The 14700-nt window shown below is 38.7% G+C and overlaps 1 protein-coding gene across 1 annotated transcript in view; it reads right to left on the bottom strand.

The window, feature by feature from the left end:
- The window catches only part of PIEZO2 (piezo type mechanosensitive ion channel component 2), a 279377-nt gene that overhangs the window by 46570 nt on the left and 218107 nt on the right, over nucleotides 1–14700 (bottom strand). The window contains exons 27-31 of the mRNA XM_026661020.2: nucleotides 14166–14255; nucleotides 11298–11419; nucleotides 10107–10178; nucleotides 4123–4226; nucleotides 637–748 (exon numbers count right to left, since the gene is read on the bottom strand). Coding sequence (XP_026516805.1) covers nucleotides 637–748; nucleotides 4123–4226; nucleotides 10107–10178; nucleotides 11298–11419; nucleotides 14166–14255 — 500 coding nt within the window. The remainder of the gene's footprint in view (nucleotides 1–636; nucleotides 749–4122; nucleotides 4227–10106; nucleotides 10179–11297; nucleotides 11420–14165; nucleotides 14256–14700) is intronic.

The raw sequence follows: 14700 nt of genomic DNA, 5'->3' as shown, positions 1-14700 counted from the left end.
TTCTTTGCTGCCTGCCAAATGCTGCCTAACAAAAGCCTTATTAAAATCAAGATATATCACATTTACTGCTTCCAAACTATCCACTAGGCCAGTAACCCTGTCAAAGAAGGAAATTAGGTTGGCCTTACATGATTTGTTTTTGACAGATCCATGCTGACTATTCCTTAAAATCTTATTGTCCTCTAGGTGCTTACAAATTGCTTGTTTAATAATTTGTTCCAGTATCTTTCCAGGTATCAAAGTTAGGCTGACTGATCTATAATTCCCTGGGTCCTCTTTGTTCCCCCTTTTAAAGATAGGCACTGTGTCTGTCCTTCTCCAGTCCTCTGGGACCTCACCCATCCTCCATGAATGCTCAAATATAATTGTTTCAGCTAGTTCTTTAAGTACACTAGGATGAATTTCATCAGGTCCTGCTGATTGGAATACATCTAAGATATATACATATTTTTTAAGCTGTTCTTTCCCTATTTAGGCTTGTGTTCCTTCCTCCTTGCTGGTACATGTTAAATGTCTGGTCACGATTAATCTTTTTAGTATGGTTGCCTGCTACACCACGGATTGAAAGAAGAATGAGTTTTTGCTTCTTTGTTTGTTTAAAGGGGACTTCTGAAGACCATCCAAAAGCATACACACCATCCCCAGATCCTTTTCGCCTTCGCTTGTCTTCCTTCCCAAACTTTTTCTTCTCTTTGCGCCTCTGTCGAAGTGCAGTTTTAGGATCAGTAATCCAGGCCTGATACACAAACTGGAGGAAACAAACTCATTTATTTCCAGATTCTTCTTGTTTTGAAAGTAAACAGTAAAGTAAACCACACGCAGGAATACATATTTAGGGTAAACACAGGGGTGAGCAAACATTTTGAATCCCAATCCAAACACCTTCTCTGCAGATCTGCTGAGTTTTCTTGAACTGTTTTCGTCAACATGAAACCAAATGTGAAAACGCTCGTGGGTGAATCAAGTTTCATAAGAACCCACAAAAATTTATGTTCTGGGAATTAAATTTGGGAATTAACATAGTGTTGTATATTTGGCTCACTTCCCCCAAATCTTTCGAATTTATATTTCTACTGTATCAGCATTACAAGTAAGGTGCAATGAAATGGAAACTTTAACAGCAAATGTTAAAACCAATAATCTAAAACATCAAAAATTGCTATTAATATTTCAATGCTAGTATTTGTGTTGGCAAATTTCATATACTTTATGTGATTTTTGTTCCATCTGAGGATTACAGACAGAGGGCTAGTAGTCTATGAACAGTCTACAACTAATAGCCAGGAACTCCTGAGTTTTCATCCTCATTTTGACAATAAACTTCCTCTGTTGCTTTGGGTAAGTCACTTAACCTTTCTGTCTCAGTTTCTCTATCTGGAAAATGGAGATAATAATACTTATATGCATCCGTGGGATTTCATGGGGATGAATTAGCTAACAGGCCAAATCCTGCTCACCATACTCACATTAATCTGATTTCCCTGAGTGAGTAAGCAGGAGTTTGTCCAATGTTTATTAAGTGCTGTAGCAGTGCTAAGTATTATTACCATGTAGTAGTAGTTTGGATAGCTCTGCTGAGGGTGTGGGAGAAGGTTACTGAAAAAAGCAATAATATTTTAATTTTTTTCCAGCACAGCATAACATGAAACAGGAGCTAAAGGCATTAAATATGATTTCATAGCAATTTGAGACAAAAGATGTGGGGTTTTTTTTATGATTTTCATTCAAAAATGAAAATCATTTGCAACTGGCATTCTTCATTTCTAGTCAACAGAAGTTGTTAAGCAAGGAGCACATGATTTCAGGCATGAGAGGAAAATAAAGCAAACTAATACAAGCATGCACACAACAACATGAGCAAACCTGTGTCTCAGGGAAGCTGGAATTGTCCATTACAGGAGATAACATTGTGAATGTTCCTTTTGTTTATTTGTTTTTGCTATTTTATGAACAGAAATCACTCTGAGGCATTCCAAACACAATCTTAAGAACTTTCACAAAATTGTCTTTTCACTGAATTTACAGAAAAGTAAATCTTCAGACTGGTTCTGATTTGTGAACCTGTGCTCAATAATTGTGAGGGGGAAATGATCTGGTACAGTAGGGAAGCTGATCTCTTTCCTAGTCTCTTAAGGTCAGCTATTTTATTTTTACTAGGCTGCTTTGTCCAATGCAAATGCAATGTGAAAAATGTCTTGGCATAGGAGACATGGAATCCTCTTTGCTTTTTAAGGAGTGTTTGTTAAGGGAGGGTGATCTAGAGGTATGTTTATCCAATTTTAATAATGACTTGACCTAACATACCACATTGGATACTATAGGTGAGGCACTGTCAAAGTCTACTATTGAACAGCTTGTAATCATACTGTAAATAGAGGAGAACATAGAGATGATGGAACAGACTGAGATAAAGGGGGGAAGGAAGAATGAAGAAAAGAAATGAAATTAATAAACTGACTATAACTCTAGTTACGTTAAATGACAGGGTATTTCAGCTTCTGCCAGGGAAAATATATATCTTGCTTTAGAATTTCAGTATTGGACAACACTTGACAAGCAAGAACGTATAGGCTTATGGTCTGGTGTGGTTAATCAATAATGCATTTAGTGCTTACTCTAAAGTAGTATCATATTGTGTATATGGAGTGCATTACCACGAGCACTATAAAAGGCTGGAATGTGCTAAATTTATTTGAGGAAGACAAAAGAAAATGCTAAGGATGCACAGATCAGATTTGTGATGATCAAGACCAGGAAACTAAAGTGCTAGGACAAGGAGTTTGGGACAGAATGTGTATTTTGTTAGTTTACTTTAAATGTCTTACCAGCTTTCTGAGAGAGATTACCACACTGTCTAAAGATGCATGCAACTTGATGTGACCCTCTTACAATACCTTAGACAGCAATATCAAAAGAAAACCAAAATTTGCATCTGCATTTTCTCTCTGAGGTCATAGTTAAAATAAGAGACAACTTATTGTAGTTTGCACACTTCAGATAGTTCAACTGATAACATTTGGACTCTCACAGCTTTGGACTCTCACAGCTTCTCAGACAGTTCATACAAGAGGAAAAATGCAGATAAAGGCAGTTGGGTACATTATGCCAGAATATTATGTAATGAGGGCACATACTGCACACTAGTGAAACGGCAAATACCTTTGCTGCTCTGATTAAATACTGAAGAATAGTTTTGGGCAGTTTAATGATAGACTTTGGCAAGGCTAAAATGGCTGAAGCAAATTTCCCAATAGCTCGCTACAAAGGACGACAAAGGAAGAGCAATTAGTAGAAAAAAGGAAAAGTATTAATAAAAAGTTATCTTCTGTATTATTGTAATTATATAATTGTTATTAAAGGGTTTACATTAATTGAAAACAAATGTGTTATTTGCCGTAAACTTTCAGTTAGATAATTATTGAGCTTTTGTATTACCCTAATAAATAAAATGCTTATATAAAGCATTATCTCTAAGTCCATAAATGTAAACCCTAGTGAATGGTCAAGCTGATAAAGATATCATTATAATCCCATGACAGATGATTGTTAGAGGCAATTTATGGTAAAGGCAAATAGAGTAGTTAAAAATAAATATTTAGTAGGGTCTATAACAAACAGCAAGTTAAATGTTAGTATTGTACTAAAGCTACACACATACACAGTAATGGAAGTTGTATGGAACGTGGAAAGCTGACCGAGCAGTTGACAAGCTACTCACAAGCTAACATACTTTTCTGCCTCAACCCAACTCTCTGGCAAAAATGTACAGTATTAAGAGCCATATTCCACCCTCAGTTCTCATGTGCACAACTGGAGATGCGTGCATGGATCAAGAGCCTTATATGGTCACAGCTCCTAGGTAAAGGTAGAATCCTCTAGTCTTAGAAAGCAATGATTTCAGTCTTGAATGGTAATGTTTTAACAATATGAAAAACAAAGGACAATATCAAGTATTTGAGACATCAAATTTAGGTTTTGTTTAAAAGCTAAACATCTGGCACCACCTAATATTAACAATTACGGTCAGCTTTAATGTATGAGAGTATGTTATGAGATGCTTTTATCTTAACTCAAGATCTCTCAGTAAGAACTTTAACTGATAAGCACATTACTGTAAAATACCTGGAATGCAGATCTCCTCCGAGGTTCTTCATCATCTTTTTTTTCATCCTCCTCTTCTTCTTCACTATCCGTCTCAAATAAATAATAATCTCCACTTCTGACCACTAAATGAAACAAAATATTTGCTTATTTCTTGTAAAAAAGGAGCTCTAGTCTGAGCTGAGCCAAAGATGTATAAATAACCAGCCAGTCATTAACGGACTCCAAAGCAGGAGAAATGGAGATGAAACAAGAGATGAACAGGACTCGGTGTCAGACAGATTATTTGGTGTTAGAGTATGTGGTACTTTGGGCATGACAGAGATAAGAATAAACTAAGAAAACATCACCACAAAGAGGAACAGGGCTGGCAAAATGTAAAGAAAAAGCTTGAAGTAGACCAAGTTATTACGTTAAACTATTTGACAGGAACTTGATGCATAATTAAACCTAAATGTATCAAGGATTGATGGTTGCTTTCATTTGTTAGAGAATAAAATAATCTCAGCAGGTAAATTAATGATTTTACATAAATTGTACAACTGGACAAAGAGTACAGAACTGCTTTTTTAAATGCTGAGGCATCCTTTAAAACTATATAATGGGATGTCTGAGTTATTTTCTTCGAACTTTTAAGCTTTGATGAGGTAATGGAAAACCTTGGCTTGTTTAAAATGAATCACTTTATTATTATTAAACATGATCACAAATGAGGTTTTTGCCCATGGATTCAGAAAGGTTCTGAAACCTCCATACATTAAAGATGCAGCGTGAATGAACTGGGCCTTATATCCTTGAACAGAAGCATTATTTTGGTATGTAATAAGATAACAGGCCTAACACGAATGAACAAGGGAAACAAAAGAAATGAAAAATAAGATGACGAGCAAGAGAAAAAACAAAGTCACGGTATTACGTTTGGCAGTGAAGAATGGTAAAAGTAATACCTGCATGTAAACGGAAAGATTTTAAAGGAATAGTTACTTAGACTAAATATCACATAGTCACCCAAGACATATGGAACAATATATATTTATATAAAAAGTGTACATTTAACCCTCATTATAAACCTCTAGAAAAATAAAATTAGCTTCAACCCTACTCAATCATACCTGGCAGTCTGTATGTCTCTTTTCTGCTCAGATGGACACTAATAAATCATATTAAATCTTAAACCTGAGATGAAAGTTGCCAATTCTCTATCCAAACATAGACATGGTATAAGTTGCCACTAAAAACAGAGGTAGTCATGTCTGCTCAGGTGGACCTCTGGGGCTGTGCAGATCTCCATTTACATCAATGGGGCTCTGTGGGATTAAGAGTCCACCTGAATGGATCTGATTGCAGAATTGGGATCACAAATCTTGACTAATACAAACATGTTGAAACAAGTAAAAATATTTCACACAGGCCTCTAAGAATGTCCCCAGAAGAGACGTTAAAAATGAAAGCTTACAGAGATGTTCATAATGTAAGGCCCCTAACCTGGAGCTGTTTTTCAGGAAAAATTCCAGTGGGGCTGATAACCGAAGTTGTCCCCACAGACAGGCCAGCAGGATGAGATCCACAGTCTGTGTGATGCTTAGGGGTTAATATATTGCAGAGTATTGCTTGGTATGATCTGTCATACAGTAGCAACTACAGGCCCCCTTAAGTCTGGAGCCCCACTGTGCTGCGGTATTGTACAAACACTCACGTAAATTCTCTCTCACAGCTGTGCACTCCAATATTTCTGAAGAGACAGTAATGTAACAAAACATTCCTCTAACAGCTAATAAGGAATGTTTTAATTGAAAAAGAAAGTATGACTGAACAACACCACCACACTCTGGCAGATACATCTTAGGATGGAACAGAGAGCACATTAGCTGCCTAAGGGCATTATTAAAACATTTAATAAGTAAAATAATTAATGGCCAGATTTGTGCCCCATGAATCCACTCACAGATCCCCTCCCCCATTCCCATTGAAGGAGGGGATTTTGTGGCAACATTCCTCTTTTTTCCCCATGCGTCATGGAGAACTCTGCACAGATGTGGGGATTTGTAAGGGAGGAAGGGGCAGGTCAAGGGAGGAGTAGGGCTGGAGGAGTGGGAACTGTACTATTTTCTCCTCCCCACCCATATTGGGAATCCCTATTTGGGAGCTATTGGGACAGCTGGGAGCTGTCTGCATCACTCCATTAGAGCAGAACTGTTAAGGATGGGGATACACAGCCAACAGAGAAGCAAGGGACCTCTATGGAGATGGCTCTGGCATCTGCTGATCCGTTTAGGGCTCAGGGGCCTGTTCCACAGGGACTGGAGGAGCCCTGCTTCCCTCATTGGAACAATTTGGGAGACATCTCAATGAGGAAAATCTCACAGATGTTTCCCATCCCATTGTCAGAGTGTGATCAGAAGGTATCTGAGTGCATAACTGTATAAACGAATGAATGGTCCAATTAGCAAACATCAGAACTGGCATCAAACACTGAACTCCAGTAGCGCAGGCTCCTCAACAGAAGTAAACACACCTACAGGCATAAGCCAAAACACTAAAAAGGACATCTCTTTAGCTTTTTAAGGAAAGTGGGTATAGAAATACTAACAAGCATTTACAAATGGTGGCCCTTCCATGGAAAAGACCTTCCTTTCAGTCTATATTAATATCCAAATTGTGGGCCTGATCCTGCAAACACTTACTACAGTAAGTACTATTGTGCTTTCTACTCTGTATAGTCCCCTTTATTTGAATGGACACGGTAGTGAGTCTGCATGGCAGGGCAGGCAGTGTCTGTAGGCTCAGGCTACATGATGCTTTCCATAAATTTCTGCATTATTGCAATAAATAATTTAAATAATGCTCACTGTTTAAACACCAAAATTCATGTTGTTCCCTAAGAACATGATATAATGAGGGTGAAATGAATCAGAAATTGCTGAAATCAAGGCCTTATTTGGGCAGTTCTTCTGTTTACTACAAAACCAGTATGAGGGTTAAGACAGACCATATCCAATTCCTTCCAAAAATATTGTAGTTTAAAATTGTAAGAAAACAGTTGCTAATTGTAGCTTGTGTTTATTTTGTTATTGTTGTTTTAAATGAAACTGAAATGACAAGAAGCAAGCTTTTGAAAAAGGATAGGTCTCTCTAAAGCAATATTATGCTCTTTAGAAACAGAAAGACATAGGCACAGTTTACTTGTGACTTGACAGAAAAAGGCATGTAATATACTATAAAATACTGTCGACAAGAACACACATACACAAAAATACAGAAGTGGACACAAAGAGCATAAAAATATGTCTGGAAGGGAAAAAACAAGCAACTCTTGAGGTGCAAGATTGAAAGTGATAATTCATAAATGTTTCAAATGTTTCAGTTTAACTTTGCACTCTGATCAGTACCATATACTCAGTGATGAGCTCCGAAAATCCTAATAACCAGTTCCCTACCGGGTCCTCGCCGGCACTTCAGCGACGGGGGTGGGGGGGGAGTGTCTTCACTCGCTCCGGGTTTTTGGCGGCATTTCGGCGGCGGGTCCTTCACCCAGAGCGAGTGAAGACACCCCTCCCCCCCGCCGCCGAAGTGCCGCCGAAGACCCGGTAGGGAACCGCGCGGTGAGTACAAGCACCACGTGCCTGTCTCCCCCCCATCTGACCCCAACCCACGTCCTGCCCCCAACTGCTCCCCTGAGAACCCGCAACCCATCAACCCCCCTGCTCCTTGTCCCCTGACCCCCCCCTCCCGAGACCCCCCCACCTTAACTGCCCCCCAGGACCCCACCCAACTTGCCCCGCTCCCTGTCCCCTGACTGCCCCGACCCCATCCACCACCACCCCGAAAGACCCCCGGAACTCCCACGCCTATCCAACCCCCCCGTTCCCCGTCCCCTCACTGCCACCCCCTCCCACTGCTCCCTGCCCCTTATCCAACCCCTCCTCCCAGCCCTGGCCCCGCCTCCTTACCATGCTGCTCAAAGTGGCAGGAGCTGCAGAGCTGCCTAGAGCGCTGGCGCCGGTGGGCGTGGCACACTGGGGCTCTGCGGGGGGGGGGGTTGAGTGGGGGAGGGACCGGGGGAGCCTCCCCAGCTGGGAGTTCAGGCGGGCTGGACAGGACAGTCCCGCGGGCCAGAGTTTCCCCACCCGCCGGTCCCTTTAATAACCGGTTCTACACCGGCTTCTAAATGTAACAACCGGTTCTTGCGAACCGGCTCCAGCTCACCACTGCATATACTTGTTAAATAGCTGATACTGACTATCATGCAATAGATGACTTCTCTGAGCTAAGATCTAGTAATTGGACATATGAGTTTAGGTAATTAAGTGCCATACCCTGTTCTCTTCTGATTTATAAAGGGTGTAAATTAGGGTAGAACTGTCCATGTATTATCAGGCTAGCTGTACTGAGTTTTAGGGCTGTAAAGGAATTAAAAATATATTACGTACGTGTTGTATTATATATAATATTGAACCAAATTCTGCTCTCAATGAAACCTGTGTAAATCCTAAAATAATGGCGTAAACTAGAGTCAATAGAGAACTCCATGTTTATCCTAGTGAAAATGAAAGCAGAATTTGGCCAAACAAGTTTGATAACAATTTGAGCTCAATCTGCAAATGTGGGAACCTTAATGGGATGTTAATTCTCACTTAGGCACTAAATGACTTTTTTTTTTTTTTTTTTGGCATGTTCAGATGCTTAGATGCTTATCTAGTTGTCTAAATCTGGGATGTAGACATGCCGATGAGGTGCACACCACTGAAAATTGGCTTCACAATGGGCTGGATCACAACCCCATTGAAGTTAATGAGAATCTTTCCATTGGTTTCAATGGGCTTTGGATCAGGGAGTATTTAAATACAACAGTATTTATTAAGCAGTTCTGCTATTTTAAAAAATAATATTTAAATAGAGAATCTCTACATTGTGAAGGGATGTCTCCTAAAGTTTTCTCAGAAAAAAAACTTTTATTTCCTGTCCCCAGTTTAGTAAAAACGAGCACCACTGAGAGAATATCAGCTACACAGGATAGGGACAATTTTGTGCCAACTGCAATGAAGTAATGAAGATAATTTTTTTGGCGGAGAGGGATCTATGGAAAGATTTGACATGAGGAAGAAGTTGAAAAGACCAGAACTTCTCGCCAGCATTAATATTATAAACTTTTTGCGAGAATGGCTCTCTGAAGTCTCACCAACAAGGTCAGAGATTTTGGAAGAAGAGCTTCATGGGCACCATCAGTTCCTATCTCAGAAGCATGAATACATTTCTAGGCCTCACATTTAAATGCTTTCTATTTATACAAGGCGGGATTTTCTAGAGCCTTTAGCCTAACTCTACCCTCACTGAAGCCAACAGTAAATCTCCAATTGACTTAAGTGGAAACAGAGTTAGGCAAAGTCTCAACACTTTTGAAAACATCACACCAAATCAAGGTTCTCATAGTTACTGAGGGACTCATCCTACAGTTCTTATTTAGGCTAACTTCTCATTGACATAACTGATTAGTGTGATTTTTAAAGAAGAATATTTCCCATGCACCTGGCTTAATCCCATTCTCAGTGAAGGCCATGGTGGTCTGTGCATGAGATGACAATTGGTGAACCATCTATCTTTGAAAAATAAAACTAGTAAGGACTAAGCTCCGGCCCCGAATGCATACGATTAATCAGTATTGGCAAAACTTCCACTCTCAAATTTAAAACCATTTTATCATCTTTTCGGAGGCTCCCCAGTCTTTGTGTGTGAGGTAGATTCTTTTGGTTCATGTTTTTCTTTGACTTGATATCATTGCAAATGGTCAGAAATACCTACATCTGTGTTATGTGCAAATACAGAACATTGCTTATTTGGCCTCTTGAGGTTTAAAGTTGAAATCACTGGTTTATACAATCAAGAACTCTATCAAGTCACAATCATAAAACCATGCATAAAACAAACAAGTTGTGGGAATGCCTTCATTCTGGTCAAGGATATAAGGGGTAAATCCATGTATTTGTAAGATGATTGAGAAAACCTACTGGAAGCATGATCAACCCAAGGCCGCCACCACAGCTTTTTTTTGCCCTTGGTTTTCTCTTTGTCTGCTTCTCCTAAAATAAAATATGGCCAAATATTAATTTTACAAAATGAGAAACACATTTTTACACTTTGTTTAATCACTTATTTTTTGCAATAGATCTAAACTGCATAAGCACATCAGATTTCAGCTCTATTAAATATACTCAGTATGAATAATATTCATGATTTAAGAGGTAGCCCAGAATGCTAATGATTTATCTTACACAGTAAATAAAAGAATAGTATTCCACTCCAAGTACAATAAAAAAATTTATAGTTTATACATACATACATAAATACACACACATATATATATATATATATATATATATAAAAAAAAACCTCATTGATGGATTTCACTGATTTTCCATAAAACTAATGGAAAATAAACAAAAAAAGGTTTACATAGATGTCCAGTGATATTTCATTTGTTAAAATTTTATTGTCTAATAGGCATAAAACTTGCTTGTAAATGTTATAAACATGATTTGGAAACAGTTTCTATTAATCATCGATGAAGTTAATTTCTGAAAAAATAATCCATTATTTGTTAATACTCTGAAAAATAAAATGCATTCATAAAAACAAAGCTGTAAAAGCACATTTCAAACGCCAATAACTTTTTGATCCAAAATTCAACCCCAGTTAGGTATGATTGGAAACAATGGCATTTCATGGTATTTTAATCTATACTGGTTCAAACAATAAAAGATGTTTGTGTATTTCAATGGTTTCAAAAAACTTATAGCAGCCAAGAAAAGGTTGCTTGAAAAATTGTAAATCTTTCTCTTTTTGAAACACTAATTTTTTTTATAAATACAGCCGTTGCTCAAATAAATGTCTGTCATTCAGTTCCTTGCTAAAAGACACAAATTTAACTAAAAGGTATGTCTGTTTACCTGAAAGCAAATCATTTTCTCAAAATGGAAGTACAAAAGCCAGATATTTATCTGGATGAATCAAGCTTTAAAATGGTATTACACTAATAATGCCCACCACATCAGTATCTCTCTCTCTCTCTCTCACACACACACACACGCATGCACGCACGCACGCAGAGAGAGAGAGAGAGAGAGAGAGAGCCTACTGAGTTCCTAGCACTGAGCTCCAACTTCTGATACATTTATGGCATGGAAACATGCTAGAGGTACCTTCATCATCTTCTTCAGAGGCCTTTTGAATTTCTTGCCCTTCTGTTGATTCTTGGGTCATGCTCAGCATTCTTTCTTTACCCTTTTTGTATTTTTGTTGCCTGGCTTTGATGCGGTCCATCCTAAAAAATGGGATATCATATTGAGTCCTTCACCCCTTTGGACCCACAAAGAAACATGACTTTTAAATATATATTACTTATATGTATACATACACACACGCGTGTGCGTGCACACATACACACACACACAGAGGAAATTCTGGATGGGATTTTAATAGATTCTCAAATGACTCTGCCATTTGCAAATAAGATCTCCATCCTACACAGACATACATTAATCTCCCATTTAAAAAGCAGTTAAGGAGCCCTGGAGATGAGCTCTACGTGGCCCTGTGAGATAGACCAGAATTGAATCTGAGGCCCAGGGTCTTACTCCAGAGGCTGGCAGGATGTGAGACTGCTGTGCAGACAGAGCACTCAGCCTGGAGACTGGGAGTGCCTTGTGTCACATGGCTGCCCTAGTTGATTTGCTCTAAGTGCTCAACTTATTTCAGGGGGGAAAATGTGGAACAGTAAGTCAGAACATAGAACATAGATACTCACATTTTCCTCAGTTCAAGCAAATGGCTATTTTACTCCATGTTTATAGTATAAAAATTCAGGCTCAGTCCTGCCAGTCAGGCCTAGTCCTGCATTGGGGACTATACTGCTGTAGAAGGAGCTCTGGGGGGAAAGCTGCCTCATGCGGAATTTCTTCGGAAGACTCCCACAACTCAGCAGGAGTATGCATGGTATTACACCCCTTCAAGGGGTGCAGCGTCCTTCCTCCTATGCACTCATGGCTATGGCCCTAACTCCTTTGGGACTTCAGTTTTGTTCAAATGTAGCATGGGGTGCAGGGACTGGGGGTTGGAGATTTCTTATGCCCTCCTTCCTCTGAGCCTGAGGAGCCATCTCCACAATCTGGTGCTCAGTAAGAGACTGATCCAAAGGCCACTGAAGTCAAGGGGAGTTTTTTGATTCACTTCAATAGGGTTTGGATCAGACCCTTAATTACCCAATTTTTGCAATAAACAAACAATTTTTTGAACAACTTGTTTAGAATCATCAGGGTCAAAAATTCTAGTAACTAAAAAGTGTCAATATAATTTTCTGTTGATGGATCTGACCATTCGTTAGAAACAAATTATATTCTAGGTCTCTAACTACAATATAGTACATATTCAGTTATATATTTGTACTATAGTCCAATGGATGATCAGATTTCTCTTTTTTCCTTGTGTTCAACTATTGCTGGAATTTCTCTAAGTCAATCAAACTGGTACAGTTGTTTTTTATTTCCCGCTGTGTAGGCAGCTCTCTATAGTCTATTGATGTGTATTATTGAATAAAATCAAACAAAGCACTCTTTGGCTTTGTTTTTGTTGAAGTCAGATTTACTGCAAACCCAAAACAATGATTTTTGAATACAGTACATTGGATTTTTGTTTGTTTGTGTTTTTAAGTAACATGATCACCTTGACCTCAAACATGTCTATGAAGAATTAAAACAATGATGACTTCCCGCACAGGCATATCGTTTTTTACACTTAGGATGAAATTCACCCAAATGCATAGCAGCACCATCTACAGCACTTATACACCAAGGAAAAGATTTACATGAGGAGAACGGCCACAGAGGAAAGCTTTGTAATGACTTCAGTTGGGCAGGTGTGGACTTGACTGTAGTGGGTCAGGTGAAGGGTAACTGGATGGATGTTTAGGCATGTGAGTAGCAGATAGATAGGACTTTTAGCATTTAGGGAGGCACTGAAGGCAGATTGGGAAATGAGACAAGAACATTAGCAAGATGTGATAGAAGCTGAGTGGCTGGATTGGCTTTCTGGTTCTCCAGACCAGTCAGCGTGAAAGAAAATATTTTCAATCAAGATAAAACAGATTCTCATCCTGGGCAAAAGAAGCACAAATGAAACAAAAGAACCTACACACAACAAAGGTCATTATGAATAAAGACACAAGAGGTGAAATCCTGATCATATTGAAGTCAGTGGGGGTTTTGCCATTCACTAGCCAGCTCAGAACCACAGCTTTGCTGACTAACCCCATTGCTACTGAAGTTTTTGTTTTTTATTCTGTTTCCTGTATCTCAAGGTCCCACTTGGTAACCTGTGCCTCCAGCAGGATTTGGCTAATCTGGCTCTCCAAGTTATTAGTATTCTCAAATGGAAAAACAAAACAAATTATATTAACCAACATAGTCCCCTAAAGAGACAGACCATGCTGCCACATTGCTAAAATGATGAGCAATGAAATAGTTAACAATTTTGGAATTTAACTTATCATCCTTATATTTCAAAGGTAAAAAAACCCACCTTGAAACTAGTGGGGAGGTTCACACTTTCTGTTTTTATTTACAGTAAAGGGCTATTTATAGTATATTTTCAGGCTTTCTACAGACTAAGGAAGTCAATATTGCACTGGTTTACATTTTGTTCACATTTTAAAGGTTATTTGCACAACCATTAGTTATAGAAAGACAATTTTATTTTAAAATGAAAACGTAGATCCTTTGGGCTAATTGTGTAGCAAAGGGTGGATTCTGCAGCCACAGAATAGTGGAATACGTGAAGGCTCTCAATTTACAGAATATAATTTCTATAATCAAGAAATTGTATTTCAAAAAAACCAAACCAACATATAAGCACTTGTTTGGTTGTGTGCAATAATATGCAGAGAAGTAGGAAAGGCTTCTTTAGAAGACTAGAAGAATGCAAAAGAAATACCACTTCAGGCTCCCAGAAAAGGGTTAATATGCTGTAGAGTAGAAGTAACCAGTGAAATAAATATAATAAATAATAATCCATACTGTCTCTTCAATTGATCCATTGATTTTTTCTCTTCTTCAATTCTTGCCTTTACTGCCTTGACAATTGTGGCCTGGAAAAGTTCAGCGCCTCTACAGAAGAAATAGGGGGGAAATGTAACACTGTTATGCTTCTACATTCCCTTTATGGCAAGTAAAACACAGAGAGACGCTTACTTTATAAACAACTTAAATAGTCTGAGACAAACCACTACCATCAGAAGGCCAGTACAAAAATGATGAGCAATCACAGCATAATAATTCATTTGTTTTCCAGCAATCATTACCAGATTTTGGGCCAAATCCTACAGTCACTACTCAACCATTTAGTTACAGCAGTCATTATCCAGGTGCTTGGGTTCACTGTCCTCAAGGACTCAAAGTCAAAGCCTGAGTGAGAATTCCTTGCACAACTGCAGAATTTGATCCTTTACTTGTAAACTATGGCATACATTAAATCCTCTTGTCTAGCATGGGGAGCTCCACCTTTGAGTGGGTGGAGTTCTGCCTGCCTAGGCTTCAGTGAGTACAGCACATG

This window comes from Terrapene carolina, unplaced genomic scaffold (genome assembly GCF_002925995.2).
Source record: "Terrapene carolina triunguis isolate 2854851 unplaced genomic scaffold, T_m_triunguis-2.0 Scaffold58, whole genome shotgun sequence".
Taxonomy (NCBI): domain Eukaryota; kingdom Metazoa; phylum Chordata; order Testudines; family Emydidae; genus Terrapene; species Terrapene triunguis.
Note: the sequence above shows the minus strand (reverse complement) of the source record. Positions and strands in the feature narration are given on the sequence as shown.